The sequence below is a fragment of the Cervus elaphus genome, chromosome 5 (assembly GCF_910594005.1).
Source record: "Cervus elaphus chromosome 5, mCerEla1.1, whole genome shotgun sequence".
Lineage (NCBI taxonomy): Eukaryota > Metazoa > Chordata > Mammalia > Artiodactyla > Cervidae > Cervus > Cervus elaphus.
Genome location: NC_057819.1, coordinates 58,196,296 through 58,218,140, shown reverse-complemented (window position 1 = coordinate 58,218,140; position 21,845 = coordinate 58,196,296). Strand labels below are relative to the sequence as shown.

General features: G+C 43.0%; 1 protein-coding gene and 1 long non-coding RNA gene across 6 annotated transcripts in view; one reads left to right on the top strand and one right to left on the bottom strand.

The window, feature by feature from the left end:
• Positions 1-18,198, bottom strand: part of LOC122694180 — a 52,161-nt gene extending 33,963 nt beyond the window's left edge. Inside the window, exons 1-2 of the long non-coding RNA XR_006341130.1 lie at positions 17,988-18,198; positions 16,238-16,366 (exon numbers count right to left, since the gene is read on the bottom strand). This is a non-coding gene — a long non-coding RNA (uncharacterized LOC122694180). The remainder of the gene's footprint in view (positions 1-16,237; positions 16,367-17,987) is intronic.
• Positions 18,199-18,647: 449 nt separating this feature from the next.
• SLC10A7 (solute carrier family 10 member 7) overlaps positions 18,648-21,845 on the top strand; it is a 287,835-nt gene continuing 284,637 nt past the window's right edge. For 2 of the 5 annotated variants that reach the window (XM_043902561.1, XM_043902563.1), the window contains exon 1: positions 18,650-18,990. In XM_043902561.1, coding sequence (XP_043758496.1) covers positions 18,891-18,990 — 100 coding nt within the window. In that variant the 5' untranslated portion in view covers positions 18,650-18,890. Of the gene's footprint in view, positions 18,991-21,845 lie in introns of all 5 variants that reach the window. The other 3 variants (XM_043902564.1, XM_043902560.1, XM_043902559.1) reach the window with 3 other exon arrangements.

The window sequence follows — 21,845 nt, the reverse complement described above, 5'->3', positions numbered from 1 at the left end:
GTGGGACCTGGCTCTCAAGTAGCATAGGGTAATTTTCACAGACTCAGCAATGGAAACACAGGAATTTAAGTAAGAGGCAGAGGAAGTGAAAATCAAAGTGTTAGTAGCTCAGTCTTATCTGATTCTTCTCGACCCCATGGACTGCATGGAGCCCACCAGGCTCCTCTGTCCATGGGATTCTCCAGGCAAGAATACTGGAGTGGGTTGCCATTTCCTTCTCCAGGGGATCTTCCTGACCCAGGGATTCAACCCGGGTCTTCTGCACAGCAGGCGGACTCCTTAACATCTGAGCCACCAATGGCTTCTTCACAACAGCAGCTTTGCAAGCTTCAGGTGCACTTGCTTGCTTACAGACGCTCTACTCTCTACTGTGGATCTCCTCAGGCCCCGTTGCCTTCGTGATCTAAACCTGTAATGAGATATCTATTTAGAAATGCACAGAAAAGGGAATTCGTGGTGGCCCAGTGGTTGGAACTTGGTGATCTCACTGCCAGGGCCTGCATTCCACTCCTGGTGAGGGAACTAGGATCCCACAGGCTGCATGGCGGGGCAAAAAAACAAAAATGCACAGAAGAAAAATACAATCTAAAAATAATTGATGATTTCACTACTGCTTGCTGACACACATATTAATATACTAAGCAATACCTCAAAAATAATGTGTTTGTTTTTAGAATTTTGAGCTTCAAATTTGGAGATTTTGACATTTTTTTGTATCTGATCTTAAGTAACATCAGAGAAGGTGTTAACATTTTGATGCTTCTATGTCTATGTTTGCAGAATGAAGGATATTATGTGATATTTTCCCTGTGCAAAAGGCAGCAGAAAGGCATTGCTTGTTTTGCTTCATTTTATGTTTATCATTAAAAAGTCTGAGATTTTCCTCTTATTTGGTTTGTAAATCCACTCCACAAATATTCATGTTTAGAATCACTGCAGACTTTTCTCCTTTTTAAGAACAGGAAGACAGACAAAACACGAGGGGGAAAGAATGAACATTTATTGACCATTAACTCTCCTGCTAGGTGCTTTATCTATATTTGACTGTCATGACAACCTTGTGAAGTATTATTAACCATAACATGTTTCACTAGGGAGTAAAAAGGTCCCTTGCTTCTCAATTGAGATAGCATGAGATTTTTATACAATTCTTAAAAGTCACAACAAAATCATACCTTCCCTATGATTTTTGAGAACTCACATATGCCAGATAGTAGCCTAGCTCCTTGACTACTGTGTTCTGTCAATGAAGAAACAGACCTATAACTGTGGTTAGGTAATTTACTCAAATGGTGGATGTGGAGTTTGAAGGCTCCAGGTTTTCACTCTCTTGCATTCTTGTGTTTTAAAGTAAGGCATTTCAAATGGGTGATTCATCTGTAATCACCACTTAGCCTTCAAAATAAATCTTCAGGTAGACGACTAAAATGATCATGAGAAAGTCATAAAGCATGAAAATGGAATCATTTAAAGCTTGTTTACTCTTTTCTTCTTTATTGTTTTTAGAGTGTTTGGTTTTAGGACATTTCAACAAGTGGGAATAATACCATGTCAGGTGAATAGACTCCAGCTGTTTGCAATGTGGTATCAAGAGAGAAGGCATAGATTTCAAGAAGAATGGGGTGAGGGGAAAACAGACTGTTTACAAAGTTCTTTTTTATTAGCTTTCCTCATGTTCTTCTAGAAAGCAATGCAAAAACAGATTTACAATATGTCGTTTGTGGTTCATGCACATCTGACTCTTCGTGACCCCTTGGACTGTAGCCTGACAGGTTCCTCTGTCCATGGGATTTTCCAAACAAGAATACTGGAATGGGTTGCCATTTCCTTCTCCATTTGTAGTTCATTATTTTTTAAAGCACCAAGATTTATACTTTGCTTTCTTGGACTAGATAGTCAGTGGGTTTTGGCAAGCTTCCTATAACATATATCTCAAGTATAGGGACCCAAGCTGGGACGAGATCAAAGTATTTGTCAGATATTCCTAGCTCTTTAAAGAAATTTTTTTAAAATTTATTTTTCAAAAACAAGAGCAACAAAAAACTTCATTGCTAAAAGATATTAACCATCATCTGAACTTCAGTGAGTTCTATTTTTTTTTGCTGGTGGAGGGTATGCCTTGATGTTGATGACAGCTGACTGCTCAGATGGTGGTTATTATAGGCTGAGGTGACTGACAATTTCTTAAAAACGAGACAATAATGAAGCTTGCTGCATCAATTGACTTTCTTTCATGAACAATTTCTCTGCAGTATGCAATGCTGTTTGATAAAATTTTATCCACAGTGGAACTTCTTTTAAAATTGGAGTCAATCCTCTCTAACCTTGATGCCATTTTATCAATAAAATTTATGCAATATTCTAAGATATTTCCAGCTTTTCATGAAGCTAACCCAGTAAAGGCATGACACATAACCAGGGGAAATGAAGATTTTCTCTTTGAGAAAATCCAGTTCTTCTTACAAGTCCATCAAAGCAGAGAACCAGGAAGAGATTTTTAAAAAGATACTTCAGTTTAAAACGCAGCAGATGACAAATTTAGTCCTAGAGCCCTTTGGGGATTTGGCTGCCAAATGCTGATATATTGCAGAAACATTTATTTTGTAAGTGATGTTAATGATATTCTCAGAGCTCTGTGTTTGTTGTTTAACATTGCTATCATTTATTGATGACTAATGGCCAATAACAGAGCCCCTTGCTTGACTTTGGCTTCCAGTCAGTATTTATGGATTAGGTCCATTAGTCTCCTTTCAAAAGCCACTGGGACAATGCAGCTGACACCCAGCTGAAGAAGAGACACAAAAAATATCTGCCACTCAAGGTAAGACAAAGAAGAGAACTTGTAAGGAAGATGTGCTATTGCCGCCACAAAGAAACACTTAAATTAAGTATTATTATGACCTAATCAATATTCCTAAATATCGAGTAGCTTGGCTTATCTTTTTATTCTCATTTCTGTCTCTAAAAGCCTCCATATTCTCCATCATAGCTCCATAAAGGACTATGGGAGTACAGTGATTGAGATCACTTTAAGGAAAATAAAAGCTCGGGCACTTAAGAATGTTGAAATGAAAGAATGATAAGAAAATTTAATTATTGGAAGTACATGATAAAAGGAAGACGGCACATGTGTGCTGTGCTCAGTCGCTCAGTTGTGTCGGACTCTTTGTGACCCCGTGGGCTGTAGCCCTCCAGGCTCCTCTGTCCATGGGATTCTCCAGGCAAGAATGCTGGAGTGGGTTGCCATGCCCTCCTCCAGGGGATCTTCCCAACCAGGGGTCGATCCCAGGTCTCCTGCATCGCAGGTAGATCCTTTACCTCCTGAGCTACCAGGGAAGCCCAAGATGGCATGTAGTTCAGAGAAAAATACATCAAAAAGTTACAGTAATTAAAACACTTAAAATCATTTTATTAATTTGCTTACAACATAAGGAAAGAGGAAAAATGTTAGTGGAGTTTTCCCCTTCTCTAATCTTAATCTGAAGATAAATTTGGGTTATCAAAGTACTGTTATATTACATTCTTTGTGTAGCCAGCACAGGTACACTTAAGAATTTCTTAAATCCTAAAGACTTATCTTCCAATTGTTTCAGTTCAGTTCAGTTTAGTTCAGTCGCTCAGTCGTGTCCAACTCTTTGTGACCCCATGAATCGCAGCACGCCAGGCCTCCCTGTCCATCACCAACTCCTGGAGTTTACTCAAACTCATGTCCATAGGGTCGGTGATGCCATTCAGCCATCTCATCTTCTGTTGTCCCCTTCTCCTCCTGCCCCCAATCCCTCCCAGCAATCAGGGTCTTTTCCAATGAGTCAACTCTTCGCATGAGGTGGCCAAAGTATTGGAGTTTCATCTTCAGCATTAGTCCTTCCAATGAACACCCAGGACTGATCTCCTTTAGGATGGACTGGTTGGATCTCTGCACAATCCAAGGGACTCTCAAGAGTCTTCTCCAACACCATGGTTCAAAAGCATCAATTTTTCAGCGCTCATCTTTCTTCACAGTCCAACTCTCACATCCATACATGACCACTGGAAAAACCATAGCCTTGACTAGACAGACCTTTGTTGACAAAGTAATGTCTCTGCTTTTTAATATGCTATCTAGGTTGGTCATAACTTTCCTTCCAAGGAGTAAGCGTCTTTTAATTTCATGGCTGCAATCACCATCTGCAGTGATTTTGGAGGCCAAGAAAATAAAGTCTGACACTGTTTCCACTGTGTCCCCATCTATTTCCCATGAGGTGATGGGACCAGATGCCATGATCTTAGTTTTCTGAATGTTGAGCTTTAAGTCAACTTTTTCACTCTCCTGTTTCACTTTCATCAAGAGGCTTTTTAGTTCCTCTTCACTTTCTGCAATAAGGGTGGTGTCATCTGCATATCTGAGGTTATTGATATTTCTTGATTCCGGCAATCTAGATTCCAGCTAGGGCTTCTTCCAGCCCAGCGTTTCTCATGATGTACTCTGCATAGAAGTTAAATAAGCAGGGTGACAATATACAGCCTTGACGTACTCCTTTTCCTATTTGGAACCAGTCTGTTGTTCCATGTCCAGTTCTAACTGTTGCTTCCTGACCTGCATATAGGTTTCTCAAGAGGCAGGTCAGGTGGTATGGTATTGCCATCTCTTTCAGAATTTTCCACAGTATATTGTGATCCACACATTCAAAGGCTTTGGCATGGTCAATAAAGCAGAAATAGATGTCTTCCTGGAACTCTCTTGCTTTTTCGATGATCCAGCAGATACTGGCAATTTGATCTCTGGTTCCTCTGCCTTCTCTAAAACCGGCTTGAACATCTGGAAGTTCACGATTCACGTATTGCTGAAGCCCGGCTTGGAGAATTTTGAGCATTACTTTACTAGCATGTGAGATGAGTGCAATTGTGCGGTAGTTTGAGCATTCTTTGGGATTGCCTTTCTTAGGGATTGGAATGACAAGTGACCTTTTCCAGTCCTGTGGCCACTGCTGAGTTTTCCAAATTTGCTGGCATATTGAGTGCAGCATTTCACAGCCATCATCTTTCAGGACTTGAAATAGCTCAACTGGAATTCCATCACCTCTACTAGCTTTGTCCGTAGTGGTGCTTTCTAAGGCCCACTTGACCTCACATTCCAGGATGTCTGGCTCTAGGTGAGCGATCACACCATCGTGATTATCTGGGTCATGAAGATCTTTTTTGTACAGTTCTGTATATTCTTGCCACCTCTTCTCAATATCTTCTGCTTCTGTTAGGTCCATACCTGTGCAAGAGGGCATCAGAGGGCAGACACACTAAAACCATAATCACAGAAAACTAGCCAATCTGATCACATGGACCACAGCCTTGTCTAACTCAATGAAACTAAGCCATGCCATGTGGGGCCACCCAAGACGGATGGGTCATGGTGGAGAGGTCTGACAGAATGTGGTCCACTGGAGAAGGGAATGGCAAACCACTTCAGTATTCTTGCCTTGAGAACCCCATGAACAGTATGAAAAGGCAAAATGATAGGATACTGAAAGAGGAACTCCCCAGGTTGGTAGGTGCCCAATATACTACTGGAGATTAGTGGAGAAATAACTCCAGAAAGAATGAAGGGATGGAGCCAAAGCAAAAACAATACCCAGTTGTGGATGTGACTGGTGATAGAAGCAAGGTCTGATGCTGTAAAGAGCAATATTGCATAGGAACCTGGAATGTTAGGTCCATGAATCAAGGCAAATTGGAAGTGGTCAAACAGGAGATGATAAGAGTGAATGTTGACATTCTAGGAATCAGTGAACTAAAATGGACTGAAATGGGTGAATTTAACTCAGATGACCGTTATATCTACTACTGTGGGCAGGAATCCCTTAGAAGAAATGGAGTATCCATCATGGTCAACAAAAGAGTCTGAAATGCAGTACTTGGATGCAATCTCAAAAATGACAGAATGATCTCTGTTCGTTTCCAAGGCAAACCATTCAATATCACGGTAAACCAAGTCTATGCCCCAACCAGTAATGCTGAGGAAGCTTAAGTTGAATGGTTCTATGAAGACCTACAAGACCTTTTAGAACTAACAGCCAATAAAGATGTCATTTTCATTATAGGGGACTGGAATGCAAAAGTAGGAAGTCAAGAAACACCTGGAGTAACAGGTAAATTTGGCCTTGCAGTACGGAATGCAGCAGGGCAAAGGCTAATAGAGTTTTGCCAAGAGAACTCACTGGTCATAGCAAACACCCTCTTCCAACAACACAAGAGAAGACTCTACACATGGACATCACCAGATGGGCAACACCGAAATCAGACTGATTATATTCTTTGCAGCCAAAGATGGAGAAGCTCTATACAGCCACCAAAACTGACTATTCAGTCAGCCACAGCTGACTGTGGCTCAGATCATGAATTCCTTATTGCCAAATTCAGACTTAAATTGAAGAAAGTAGGGAAACGACTAGACCATTCAGGTATGATCTAAATCAAATCTTTTATACAGTGGAAGTGAGAAATAGATTTAAGGGACTAGATCTGATAGACAGAGAGCCTGATGAACTATGGACGGAGGTTCATGACATTGTACAGGAGACAGAGATCAAGACCATCCCCATGGAAAAGAAATGCAAAAAGGCAAAATGGTTGTCTGAGGAGGCCTTACAAATAGCTGTGAAAAGAAGAGAAGCGAAAAGGAAAGATATTCCCATTTGAATGCAGAGTTCCAAAGAATAGCAAGGAGAGATAAGAAAGCATTCCTCAGCAATCAATGCAAGGAAATAGAGGAAAACAACAGAATGGGAAAGACTAGAGATCTCTTCAAGAAAATTAGAGATACCAAGGGAACACTTCTTGCAAAGATGGGTTCGATAAAGGACAGAAATGGTCCAATTGTTTAGGCAACTCTAAATCTCTGAAGGCTTTATACTTTCTTTCCCCAAATTGAATTCTGTGTCATAAAAATCTTCACCATTGGGTTTCCCTGGTGGCTCACCAGTAAAGAATTGTCTTGTCAATGCAAGAGATGCATATTCAATCTCTAGGTCAGGAAGATCCCCTGGAGAAGGAAATGGCAACCCTCTCCACTATTCTGGCCTGGGAAATCCCATGGACAGAGGAGCCTGGCAGGCTACAGTCCACAGGATCCCAAAGAATTTGACACAACTTAGCAAGTAAACAACAAACATCTTCACCATTAAAACAGCTTTCTGGGATTGTATGTCCTAGCACAGTGTACCTGGGAGAAAGTACAGCTTGATTAAGAGCTGCGACTATTTGTCCCCGCTCTGTCTCCATGCTGTGAATTTCAAGAGGGGTCCAGTTGGTTCTTGTTGGTATAATTAGAGTATTGTACTAGAATGATTTTTAGTTTTAAAATTTCATTTTAGTTTTGAAGATGAATCTGGCCTCTGTACCCCAACACCAAATTAAATCTTGGAGAGAAAGTTTGGGGATGAAATAGAAAAAAACAGCCTTATTGCTTTGCCAGGCAAAGGGGGCGCAGCAAGTTAACACACTCAAAACTGTGTGTCCCCATCTGGAAAGGGTAGTGAGAAGTTTTATAGTAATGATTCAAAGAGGGCATGATCAGCTCCTGGACATCCTTCCTCTTTTTTTGATGAAATTAAAGCATTTAATCTTATCTTTCCACTATAACTGGGCTTCCCTGATGGCTCAGCTGGTAAAAATCCACCTGCAATGTGGGAGACCTGGGTTTGATCCCTGGGTTGCGAAGATCCCCTGGAGGAGGGAAAGGCTACCCACTCCAGTATTTTGGCCTAGAGAATTCCGTGGACTGAGTCCCTGAGGTCACAAAGAGTCAGACACGACTGACTTTCACTTTCACTTTCTACTATAATTAAGTTAATTACTTATACATAATCAGTATGTATATATATTGCTTTTCTTTTTTTAAAAAAAATTAGTAGAGTACAGTTGATTTACAAAGTGTTCGATTCAGGTGTACAAAAGTGAATCAGTTATACCTGTACATATGCATACTTGGTCCTCTCCCAGTTTTTGTGACCCCATGGACTGTAGCTCGCCAGGCTCCACTGTTTATGGGATTTTTCAGGCAAGAATACTGGAGTGGGTTGCCATTTCCTCCCCCAAGGGCTCTTCCCAACCGAGGGATCAAACTTGCACCTGCTGCATGGCTGGTGGGTTCTTTACCACTGAGCCATCAGGGAAGCCATATACATATATCCATTCTTTTTTTAAGATTCTTTTCCCATATAGGCCATTATAGAGTATTGAGTAGAGTTCCCTGTGCTATATGGACTCCCCAGGTGGCACTAGTGGTAAAGAACCTACCTGCCAATACAAGAGATGTAAAAGATGCCGGTTCAGTCCCTGGGTTGGCAAGGTGCCCTGAAGGAGGGCATGGCCATTCACTCCAGTATTCTTGCCTGGAGAATCCCATGGACAGAGGAGCCTGGCTATACTTGTAAGCGTTCTTCTGATTGGTTTGTGACGAGGTAAGAGGGAGTCAGCATCATCACCTTTCTGATTTCAACTGGTCTGGGGTCTGGATGCTTATGGGAAGCATACAATTAACTTGTCCCAGCAGGTGAGGGGTTTAGTATCCACTGCTGCTGCTGCTGCTAAGTCGCATCAGTCGTGTCCGACTCTGTGCGACCCCATAGACGGCAGCCCGCTAGGCTCCGCCATCCCTGGGATTCTCCAGGCAAGAACACTGGAGTGGGTTACCTTTAGTATCCACAGAACAACTCAAAGGTATTGTTATGTGTATCTCTAGAGGGAGAACAAGGACCTTGCCCCAATGTGGCACTACTGTTTCTTTCTTTCTTTTTTTTTTAATTTATTTTTATGAAGGATAATTGCTTTACGATATCGGGTTGGTTTCTGCCATATATCAACACAAATCAGTCACAGGTACACAGACGTCCCTACCCTCTTAAACCTCCCTCTCACTTTGTTCCTCACTTGTCTCCTCCCTTCCCTGATTAGCAACTGCTTGAACCTGCCCTGGGAACTCAGGGAAGTGTAATCAATAAATGGAGGACAGGGCTTCCGTGGTGCCCCAGTGGTTGGAAATCCGCCTGCCAGTGCAGGCGACACGGTTCAGTCCCAAGTCTGGGAAGATCCCACGAGCTGTGAGGCAGCCAAGCCCGTGTGCCACAACTAGTGAAGCCCGGACAAACGAGAGCCTGTGCTCTACAGCCAAAGACGCCGTTGCAGTGAGAAGCCCGTGCATCACAACTAGAGAGTGGCCTCCACTTGTTGCAACCAAAAAAAGGGAAAAGAAATGGGGTATACAGAAAGGCTTATGTGCCCAGGAGCCCCGTAGGGTTCTGCTCAGTGTCCATTTCACCTTCAGTTTTAAATATCTAAAATCCCAGGAAGATGGTGACCCACCCAAATAGGGTCAATTTCAAACAAACTTTTTTAGGTAAGCACTCATGGAAGAAACATGGGAATATTTCAACCAGAAAAGAATGGTTGGGCCAGGCAAGTCTACCTATTCACCTTATGGGAATTATGTCTGCCTACCTCAATATACCTCCTCACACTGCTTTTCCTCTATGCTATTTTAAATTGTCCTATCTCTACTTCTTTCCCTCAGCCACTAATGGTCTGCTGAATCCCTTTTCTTTTGTTTCCTTGATCTTTTGTTGATTTCCTTTCCTTTGTATTTTTCCTACATTCCAGAAAGGAACAAAAGTTATGTCATGATATCTTCTGACTTCCCAAGGACATAAGATTCTAGATGCAAGTACTAGGTTGAATTGATACCGTCTTTGGCTTCTGGTCTTTATATTGTCGGGAAAGTGTTGCAGGCAAATTTGCCAGTGAGTCCTGATAATAATTTTCCATTCATGCCCTAGCAAAGAATCTACCTGCAATTTGGGAGACCTGGGTTTGGTCCTTGAGTTAGGAAGTTCCCCTGATGCGAATGGCAACCGAATCCAGCCAGTATCCTTGCCTGGGGAATCCCATGGACAGAGGAGCCTGGCAGGCTACAGTTCATGGGGTCACAAAGAATCAAACACGACTGAGCGACTAACAAGCCCTAGTAAAGCTTGTATGCTGCATCCAAAAGTAGATCTGGGGAGTTATCTTAAGGTGTGTGAGTGCATGCTTCGTTGCTAAGTCATGTCCCACTCTTTACCACCCCATGGAGTATAGCCCTCCAGGCTCCTCTGTCCATATAACTTTCCAGGCAAGAATGTTGGAGTGGGTTGCCATTTCCTACTCCAGGGGATATTGCCATTTCCTACTCCAGGGGATATTCCTGATATTCCTGGGATATCCCCTGACTCCAGGGGATATTCCAGGGATCTAATGCATGTCTCTTGCATCTCCTGCATAGGCAGGCAGATTCCTTACCACTGAGCCACCTGGGAAGCCCTATCTTAGGGTAGGAGGGACTTAAAAGTCAAACAGGAAGATTAAAAACTGTAACTTTTTCTTATCTGAGGTCATACAATATGGGGAGGGAGAGGGAAGCAAATATTTTTTTTTACAGGGACAAACCTCTGGAATAGGTCAGATAATAAATATTTTTGGCTTTGCTGGGTTAAGATCATACTACTGAATTTTGCAGTAAAAGCAGCCAGGTAATACCAAACAAAGAGGCAGAGCTGTGGCTAGATTTCAATAGGCTTTATATATAAGCACAGTATTTGTTTTATTTAAAAAAAAAAAAATAGGGCTTTGGGTTGCCCACTCCTGGTATAAGAGAAATACTAGGTTAGTAATTTGGAGATGTGAATTTAAGAGCTCTGCTTTGATAAACTGAACAGATTAGGAAATGTCATCAGACTTCCCTGGTGGCTCAGACGGTAAAGAATTTTCCTGCCATGCAGGAGACCTGGGTTTGATCCCTGAGTCAGGAAGATCTGCTGGAGATGGGAACGGCAACTCACTCCAGTATTCTTGCCTGGAGAATTCCAGGGACAAAGGATCCTGGCTGGCTATAGTCCATGGTCTTGCAAAGAATCGGATATATTTGAGTGAGCAACACTTTCACTTGGTCTATTCAAGCCTTTGTTTCTAGGAAAGCACAATTGCCGCAGCCCTCCCAGTAGAAGAATAAAGTGACACTTTCCGTGGAGAATGGTAGTGGCGCTTGCTTTCTTCCTCAGTGTTTAAGAGTTTCAATACCAGTACCTAGGGTTACCTAAGAGTTCACGAGTCAGCCTCACGAATGATACTAGGAGATGCCGTGTATTAAAAAATAATATTTATAGATGTTTGACCTGTATGGCTTTAAGGTCTTTATATACAGCTTCTTGCCACCACAGTTCCCCTTTTGCTTCCTCCAAATCCAACACACTGGATTTACCAAGACAGGTAGGCCAATCACAGCAGCAAACTCCAATCTTAGTTTCCTACTCAATAATCTATTGGTTTTCTGCAAATCTGCCAAGGAAGAAAGGTATATGAGGCACTGTCAGCCACCCTGGCCAGGTAGCAGGACAGCCTTCAAGGTACAACAAAGCATATGGAAATACATGAAGGTCTCTGGGATAAATGTTTTCCAAGGACTTGTTGTAGAGGACAGCTGTGAAAAAACCACCAGGACCACAGTTACATGTAAGGAGCATACAGGTAGCTGCAGATGAATGTTAAGAAATCCTTCATTATCTCAAATGTGGCGTGCAGTGTTTTAGAAGGACTAATGTCAAACCAGATCAGAACAGATGAACAGAAGCAAGTGATGAAAAGCAATATTTTATTTGGCACTGATAACCTCACAAAAATCATGTAGAAAAATAAAACCAAAACAAGAAAATCTGTAACCAGTGATTCAGTTTCTACCAGATGGAAGCTCAAGAGAGACTGTATGAATGGAAAACAATTAATTAAGCATTAGCGAAGGCTAGCATTTTTTTTTTCCCCCTTTGTCCATGCTGGCTGTGGGACTTTAGTTTCCCCACCAGGGATTGAACTGGTGCCCTCTGCAGTGACAGCACGGAGTCCTAACCACTGGACTGCCATGGAATTACCAGGAATTCATTTTTTGATCACTCATTAGATCAAGAGATGATGGCTTTCTTTTCAAGTTTTCAAAAATGCATGGCATATTAATTAAGATTAGGCCTGCTTACGTTGAGCGAAAAAATACACACACCCTAAAAGTTGAAAGCTATGTTTTATCCGGCAGAAATTTTTAGGGCTTAAGCTCAGGAGGCAGCACCTAAAGTAAGCCTGACAGTAGTGGGAGTGGTGCTCTGAGGAGGTGGGTTGTGGGGAGGAGCCAGGTTATAAAGAAGTTTTGCAACAAAGGACAGGTGGTCTGAACCTCAAAAGTATTTTTTTGTGAGTTAAAGAAAACCAGATATCCCAAGTTAAAGAATTTAGCACCTTCTGTGTAGGGAAGTTGCAAAAGTCCAGACTCACTGAAATAATTCCTTTGATATACATCTCAGCTATCTGGGGCCAGTATCCTGTTTTCACCTCCTGAGTTCCTCAGGGCTTATCAGAGGTAGCGGCTACAGTCTGATGGCTGCTAAACAGCAGATATACTCCTCCCTGAGTTCCCTCCGGGCTCACTGGCTCATATAGGAGGGCTGCAATTGCTGACGACTGTTATATCTTTGTTTACTAGTATGGCAGGAAATATTCCATTTCTCAGTTGTAAGCAATAGAAAGTGCACTCTAACAGTAATGACCAAGATAGAAGTTTGTTTTTCCTGTACAGAGATGCAATCTGGAAGTAGGCGGTCTAAAGAAACTATGGCAGCTGCAGGAAGCCCCAGTCTTGCTGCTCAGCCAGTCTTTAAGCCTTTACATCTGCCTTCCCACCATCAAGAAGAGTATAAAGAAGTGAATATTCTCTTCCTATAAGAATCATCCTAGAAATCAGGTGCTTCCAACTACCTTCTATTCCTCGAACTTAGTCACATACCCATTTACTAACTGCAAAGGAGGCTATAATCTTTATTTGGTGGCCCTGTGCCTATGAGAATCAGGAGTTTTGCCACTAAGAATGGGTCCAACCACTCACTCCATAATAATTCCACAGACTTTATATTAAGCAATGAAGCCTATGACAACTGCAGCTTCGGAGAGCTCTATGAACCCAGTGAAGAGCACATAGGTCTCCACATCACAGAGGCTTAGATCTCTGAATTTCTTTTTTTTTTTTTAACTTTATTATTTATTTGTTTTTGGCTGTGCTGGGTCTTCGTTGCTGCACATGGGCTTTCTCTCTGTGGGGAGTGGGGGCTTCTCATCTCGCTGGCTTCTCTTGTCATGGAGCGCGGGCTCCAGGGCACAAGGGCTTGGTAGTTGTGGCAGCTGGGCTTAGTTGCCCTGAGGCATGTGGGATCTTCTCGGACCAGCTATCAAACCCTTGTCCTCTGCACTGGCAGGCGGGCTCCACCACTGGACCACCAGAGAAGTCCTCGAATTTCTTTTAGATCTTTGCTCTTTTTCAACTGGACTTATAATTCCAGTTGCTATCCCATCTTAGAAGATGTTCAGAGATAAAGCTATGTGTAATTTTCTAGGAGCAGAAAAAAAATGCCCTCTGGAGAATTTTAATATGTTTGGCATTTCTCTCAGGAATATGAAGTGGACAACCACTCTATAAATGATCTATTACCTGCCCTACAGGAATGCAGGCAGTTATCTTTTCCCTGGAAACTAATATTTTTAAAAAGTTACATGGTAATTATATATTTTTTCTGATAATATGGTAAAGTTATGTATTTGTTTTAAGCAACAAAATCCATACTATTATTCATACTACGTTCCACACACACACATGCTTATGAATTTTCCCTTTTTATCTCAGTCCTTCCTTGGTAAAGGTGCCAAGTTTTGTCTTTGTTTTCAGCATAGCTAGTTTTTCCAAGTGCTTCTATGATATCGCTATTCAGAGTGTTGGTTTATTTCTTTTACTCTATCTATCCTTCATCATTTATTAATGACACAGATTGTGTGATGAAGAGTTGTCAACATGAGCATTTTTCTATACTTACAGGTATAAGAACTGCATTGATGTGGATTTGTCATCTAACAGCATGAAATGATCCCTCTCTTTCGGCTGCATTTCCTTTCATTATTTACTGTTCCTCCCAACTGCTTATCATCCACTGCTGTTGACTCCTCTCTGTCCTTAATTTCCTGAGATGGATTTCCACTTAAGAGACTGAGAAACTATTAGATGGAGAGTTTTCCCAAACCACCAGAGCAGAAGGTCTTCTGAAAAGAGACAAATCTGCCCACTATGGATTCAAGAAAGACAGAGGCATTTTGTCTTCACCCAGTGAAGATGAACCCAGTGCCTATCACGTGAAAAGGGCAGAAATGCATTTGAACTGAGGGAAACTACGAGCACAATCTCATTAACACAAAGACAATAGGAGCTAAGAGCCTAAATTCCTGTGCCCTGAAAACGGAAGTGGTTATACTTCTAGTCTAATGTAAAACATGACCTCCTGTGTTTGAGTTGGAATTTTCATAACTGTTTAGTCTGTGAGTTGTTCTAAGGAAAGCCAAAAGCAAAGAAGAAAATAATACTCTTATCTCCATAAAGCATTTTAGCAACGGTCAGACAAGTGGACTACCAGATATTTATTTGGAAATTAGCTAGTTAGCTATATTTTCAAATTATGCATGTATTGGTAGTTTTCTGCTGTAACTGGCAAGGCCACTATATATCTTTATCTTTGCTATATTTAGAATACTGTACAGGAAAATAAGACAGCATTTCCTCTCATGGTAACATTTTGGAGCTAACAATGTTCACTAGTGTAAAAGTATTTTCTGATCAAAACAAGCTCTCATATATACATTTGTTGGAAAATTACATGATATGTTGAAGATGATGTTATTATGGATTTGTTTTCATTTAATTTGTAATTACTTCCAATGTTTAAAAGAATACAAATGACTTAACTTCTCAAAAGAAAAATATAATATTACCACACCCTATATATTTTTCACCAATTATTCATCAATGATAAATTACACGGATTGATTACTGAACTAAGCACTACCAACTATGCATTGCCAGGTGCCTTTTTATTAAATTTTTATTGTATAGGATACATAAAGCCAGAGTTGAGTGGGGTCATATTTCTGGAAAGAGGGTGAGATTTCTGGATGGTGGCTCAAATGCTAAAGAATCTGCCTGCAATGCTGGAGACCCAGGTTCAATCCCCGGGTCAGAAAGATCCCTTGGAGAAGGGCATGGCAACCCACTCCAGTATTCTTGCCTGGAGAATCCCATGGACAGAAGAGCCTGGAGGGCTACAGTCCATGGGGTCACAAAGAGTTGGACACGACTGAGCGACAAACACACACAAACACACACTTGCCTCACAGTCCCTTATTTAAAGGCTTTTTTCCTGTTCACGCTGTCTCTCTGGGAAATCTTATCCAATCATATGGCTTTAAAGACTCTTGTGACTCCTACATTTTTGACTCTCTCTAGCCTTGATCTCCCTCTGTGAACTGCTTAGTCACCTGCCTGATCTCCACCTAAATTTCTTTCCTATTTCTTTTTTTTTTTTTTGGGGGGGGGGAGGGGGGAGGTGTGCTATACAGCTTGTGAAATTTTAGTTCCCCTACCAGGGATTCAATCCCAGGCCCTGGCAGAGAAAGTGCCAAGTCCTAACCACTAGACCGCCAGGAGAACCCCTCCACCTGAATCTCTAACAAGCCCTCTTCAAAGCTATCAAAATAAATTTTTACTTTCCTCACTAAATCTGCTCTTCCCTATCTTTTTCATCTTTGTAAACTGATACTAACATTCACCCAAACAGCGCGCGCGCGTGTGTGTGTGTGTGTGTGTGTGTGTGTGTGTGTGTGTGTGTGTGTGTGTGTGTGTGTGTGTGTGTGTGTGTGTGTGTGTGACGTGAGATGCAACAAACTGGGTTTGATGCCTGGGTGGGGAAGATCCCCTGGAGGAAGGCATGGCAAACCACTCCAGTATTCTTGCCAGAAGAATCCCTTGGACAGAGGAGCCTGGCGGGCTACTGGGCTACTCTGGTGTTGCAAACAGTCAGACATGACTTAGCGACTAAACAACAAAAATAAAACATTTCCTATAGCTTCCCTCCACATTTAAATAAAATCTAAACTTTATTACCTGGTCTACAAATACCTCCATGATCTGGATGCTGGGGCCCCTGCCTCCTCTGGCTCCCCAGCAGAGTGAATTACAGTCCTTTGGCCTTCCTTCCTTTAACACGCTGTAGTAGGCAGAATAATGGTCCCGATTGATGGCCACATTCTAATTCCCAGAAACTGTGACTATGTTACTGTGATTAAGTTAAGAATTAAATCAAGAAAGGAACATTACCCTGGATTAGCTGGGTGGGCCCATTGGAATCAGAAGGGTCTCCGTAAGTAAAAGAAGGAGGCAGTGCCAGAATGATTCATCCTGAGGAAGACTGGATGGACCACTGTGGATTCTGAAGATGAAGGGAACCTGAAACCAAGGAATGCAGGCAACCCTTAGAAGCAGCAAGAGGAAATACATTCTCCTCTAGAAACCCAGAAAGGAATGCAGACCTGTGGACGTATTGATTTTAGCCCAGTGAGAACCACTTTGGACTTCTGAACCCCTAAACTATGAGATACTAAATTTATGTTGCTTTAAGCCACTGAGTTAATTTGTTACAGCAGCAATAGGAGACTCATACACATGTCAAGATCATTCCCACCTTAGGGCCTTTACAAAGGTTGCTCATCTCCCAAATATAGGCATTCTGAACATCCCCCTATCATTTGGGTCTGTTTAAACTGCACCCTTCACAAAGGCCTTCTCCAATCACTCAAAGTAGCTTCCTTGGTACTCTCTCTCACTGGCTGGACCTGTTACATTAGCATCATGGCACTTATGTTACTTTTCTACGTCACTGGAACACACAAGGAAAGCTGAAACCTTGTCTCTCACTTTCCTTGTAACAACCCGTATCTAGAATAATGCCTAGCACAAAGTAGAAGCTCAATAAACATTTTTTGGAATAAATGAATGAGCATTTTTTTCCATGCAAAGCAACGGACATACACTATAGCACTGAATCTTTTTAACAACCTGATGGGATAGGTTCCTATTACCATTTTATTAGACATAAAGTCCATGAGAACAATGTAAGGAGGACTCCTATTGGTATGTTAGTTGCTCTGTGGTGTCCAACTCTTTGCAACCCCATAGACTGTAGCCTGCCAGGCTCTTCTGTCCATGGAATTCTCTGCAAGAATACTTGAGTGGGTTGCCTTTTCCTTCTCCAGGGGATGACAAAAGTCTTTATAGGAGACAAAAAGAAGAGCAGCCACCAATGTGAATAGATGTAGAGACTGGAGTGCTGTGGCCACAAGCCAAGGAAGCCAAGTGATGCCAACTACCAATAGTGGCTATAACAGACACGGAAGCATTTTCTCCTCACAGGCTCCAAAGGAAGTGTGCCCTTGGCAACACCCTGATTTTGGACTTCTGGCTTCCATTTTGAGGTATACTTTACAGTATCCACAGGAACCTGATGCAGAATTCACAGTGCTTTATGTTCTTTTCCTTTAAGTAACCACTACAACTAAAAATCATTTCCAGTGAGTTTGATTCTGCCGTAAGCAGATCAGAGAGTTCTTAGTAAATGAGAACACAGCATTTTCCTGACTTATTTATTGGGGTGCATAAGAGAAGGAGGTGATGTTTCTGCAGGGTCTATGGGTAGGAAGTCCATTCATCACTATCACTGTCAGAGAACACTTAAAGGGGGAATTAGGGACGGAGAGAATGTAGCACGTGGGGCAACGGAAGGCAGGACCCCCCCCCCCCCCCGGGTCCCTCGCCACTTTTTCCTTGCTGACCTGACCCTCTTCCCACAGTTGCCCTGATGATGGTCGGGCAAGGTCTGGGGTCAAGCAAAAGCGTGCACTCTCCAGACAAGCCAGCTCAGCCACTCTGACCCTCGGCAGCTTGGCTGAGAGGTAGGGAGAGAGCTCGAGATCGGGTCTCGGGTAGGGAGGCTGAACCTCCAAAGTCCCCATTCCCGGGCCGGCGGTGGCGAAGGGGGTTGGGGCTGAGTGCCCTTCCGGGGGCGACCGACCTGGGGCTCTGGCAAGCCCTCCCGGGACGCATCGGTCCTCTGTCTGTGGGCATCTGCTCTGTGCCCAATCCTCAACCCATTTCTCGGGGCTAAACCTTCCCCCCTGCGGGGGCGCAGCTTTCCCGAGGCGGCTGACGAGCTCGCCTAACTCCTGAAGCGCCGAGAGCTCGGAGACCGAGCGCGGCCTCCCCTTCCCCCAGCGTACACGTCAACGCCGGCGTCGAGGAAGCGTCGTAATGTCTCGAAGAGGCTCGCCACCCACAACCCTGCAGCCCGCCGCTCCAGCTGCCGACGGAGAAATCGCTGACCCAAGAGCACCCTGACCCTTCCCGCAGGCTCAAGGCGAATCAAAAGAGAATCTTTCCGCAGATGTACTCCGGGAGGGCGGGTTACTGTGCCTACAGGGCGGGTTTATTGGAACCCTTGATAGAACAAGTAGGCTGTGGCGCCTCACGTCGCTCCCCGTCCCTGTCATTTTTAAGGTTCCTCAGGTCTCTATTGCGGCGAGTTTGTCAGCCCTACCAGGCAGCCAGCTTTCCTTCCCTAATCGCCAGCGCCGGCCGGTTTCGCCCAAACGTTCGCTTTTGAGCGTTTGCGCTTGGGAGGCGCGGCTAGAGCCGCGGGTTTTTTTTTTTTTTCTTCTGCGCTTCTATTAGGGATCGTACGGTAGTGATGGCGGCGCTCAGTGAGACTTTCCTGTCACTGGATACTACTACTCCCAGCCCTCCTCAAAGCCGCCGGAGCAACCCCCAGGTCTTTAATTTACAAGTAGCAATTTGACTTGCTCTGCTGCATGTCAGGTGGGAGCTTGGAAAGTGTGGAGAAGCCCCGGGGATTAAGCGATCGCAGCTTAAAAAGAAAAAAAGCCAAGCAAATAAACAAAACCCACCCACCCTAACAAACATGAGGCTGCTGGAGAGAATGAGGAAAGAGTGGTTCATGATTGGAATAGTACTGGCGATCGCGGGAGCAAAGCTGGAGCCGTCCATAGGGGTGAATGGGGGTAAGTGCTCCACCTCTGCATGCTCCGCCGCGGTTCCCACTTCCGAACTAATTTTCGAGTCTTGGACAGGCGGGGGAGACAGGAATTGGGGAGTGTCTGCCTCTCTTAGGGGCACTGACCAGCCCGTGGTGTCTTTTGGCCTTTTAGATGATTTTTCAATTTGCCAGTCCCAGAGAGGATTTATAATTAGGAAGGAGGCAAGCGAATTTGAACGCAGGTTGCCTTTGCCGCGAACAATCAATGAGAATCCTTAGTGTCAAGCAGTGAGGTTACCGAGAATGAAACTTATCCCTCCTGCCTTCAAAGTAGCATCCTATCCCAAGGGACGCTAGGTTGCCAGGAGTTCCTTATCTGTCTCGGAGTGAACACCATTACCTTGTCCGTTTCCGACACTCCCCTCCCCCACGTTAAAAAAGGAAAGGTGGGCCGGTGGCGAGGGGAGAAAAAGGGATACCCTTTCCTCTTCCAACTCAGATTTGATGGCCCACATGTCGGAGAGTGGTGTTTTTCTGCAGTTGCTGCCGCTCCACAAACTCCCAAGCCGACTGACACGTTGCACTCACTGCTTCCGTGTACGGCCGGCACAGTTGCTACACTTAGCAGTTTCACAGATACGGGCTGTGTTAGACCCTGTGTGCTGTGTATTTTGGCAAGGAAATGTAGGCGGGCTTAAAAATCACACCCAGATCTCTGAATAGTGGAATCCTTGTCCTATGTGGACGGGCATTGGTGGAAATGACTGGAAATAGCGTTAGCCTTTCCTGTCCCACCACCCCTCCTCCCACCCTTAGACAAGCATGTCCCACTTTTCATAAATGTTAATTGAATTTGTTTAGTTCATTGTCTGCTTGACCTTGTTTGGCAGTTTTCATGCTTATTGACAGGTTTTACACACCAGCCACACAGGGACAGATAAGGACGGACGTGAGCACACAGTCTTCATGCCAGGCTGAACACTCAGGAGGCTGTTTGAAGTTATTTGTACCTTTTTGTTCAAACATGATGAAAGTGAATGAAATGATCTCTCAGGAGAACAGCGGTTCCTGCTACCCTCTGCCCTCAATACCTCCATTTAGAGATAGCTTCAGAAAACATTTAAAAAGAATTTTTTGAACAAAGACAGTGGAGATTAAAAATTTTTTCGTTTATGTTCTTTCCTTCTCTGTTCAACTTAGTCCACAATGTGGAGGGTGTATAGCTGTGAGAATAAAGCTGTTGGGCTGGTTATCCTGCTGAAGATACCAGTTTCTCCTTTGACGTAGTTTCTCTGTGAGCTTTCGGGGAAACTTGTGAAGGCTGGTGTTCAGGTTCTATACAATCATTTGCCTTGTCCCTGCAGCTTGCTGGGTAGTAAGAATGTTAGACAGTATCTTTGTGGTGATCTCGGATGTACATTTCACTAGCTTCACTTGCAGACTTTGTAGCTTACAGTGCTAGGTCTCCGATTTGCTGAGTGTTAGGGTGAAGTTACAGGTGATGTGTGATCCTCTAAGTTGAGATCTGCAGAGACTAGGTTTGGTCTCTTACATTCCTGGGCTGCTCAGTGGGAAGGAGGGTTATTGACTGCTGAATCATTTCCCCAGGGCTTCCCCCCAGTGACAGGTGTGAGATACATTCCTGCTTGTTCCCTCAGATTCTACTTAGTGAAGTTTTGGGGGTTTTTCTATGTTAGAAATATTGTTTCCCATTTTCACTAGTCCCTATGCCATTAATCTAGAGTTTATTTGTTTAATTATAAAAGAGGAGACAATTAAGAGCTGAGAGGGAACTTTAAATCCTTTTAAGCCAACATGCTTCTTTTACAGCTGAAGGTATTGAGACCTGAGGTCAGGTGACTCACCCTAGGTCAAGTTAGCTAGCTTAGGGAAGAGGAAGGACTGGGAACCCGGACTTCCCGTTATATCATACCAGTTGCAACATCCATACATTCTTGGCAATAAATCCGTTCTTGGCAATAAATCATTAAAAATGAATAACCATTATAAAGAAAGGCTCTCTGTGATAAAGACATTTTCCATACCCTGATTTTTATAGCCCAAAAAAGCTAAGCAGATTCAGCTAATATTAGACAACTGTGTACTCATGTGATTTTTTTTTTTTTTTTGAGAGAGAGATGTCCAAGTGTAAAAGTTACTCTTTCTAAAAAAAGAAGGTAAATGTTTGGGATTTGTTATATAGGCCGTCTGGATAAGTTCTGGATACTTCAATTGACCTTCCCACCTGTAAAACTTCTTCAATAAAAACTTTCAAATAGTACCAAATAACACCTTGACTCCATTAGTTAAAACAACAAAAATCTAGGACCCGGGAGAGGAATGGTGACTGAAAGTGTTCTGTCTTCTTGTGCTCTACAGAATGATCTAAAGCACCTCTTTTTGCTTCTCACTTGTAGTCAGAAGTTCCATTTTTGGGTCTGTACACTGGAATTCATATACACTTTTAATGCACTCACATTGACTGAGAAATTTTCAGTTGAACAGTATTCTGTTCTCTTCAGCAGGAAGTTTTGATTGTTTTCAACTTGTTAAGAGGTTCCCCTCGTCTTTACCTGGATCAATACCTTAATGACCTCACTCTATTTTGAAGTGTAAGACTTCTACACTTAAAGTATCACATCTTTGCTCTGACCTCCCTTTAAAAGCAGTCTATATAACCAATGGGTGAGTTATGTATGGCTGGAAATTTACAGAGGTGGGAACCCTAAAGTGAGAGAAGTTGAATGACTTTCCATATGGGAAAAAGTGAAACAGATACTAGCATAGATCATTTAATTCTTACTTCTCTGTTCTTTTTACTCAGTTACATTTCATTTTTAAATATATTAAAAAGTTGAAAATGAAGAGCCACAAGAGATG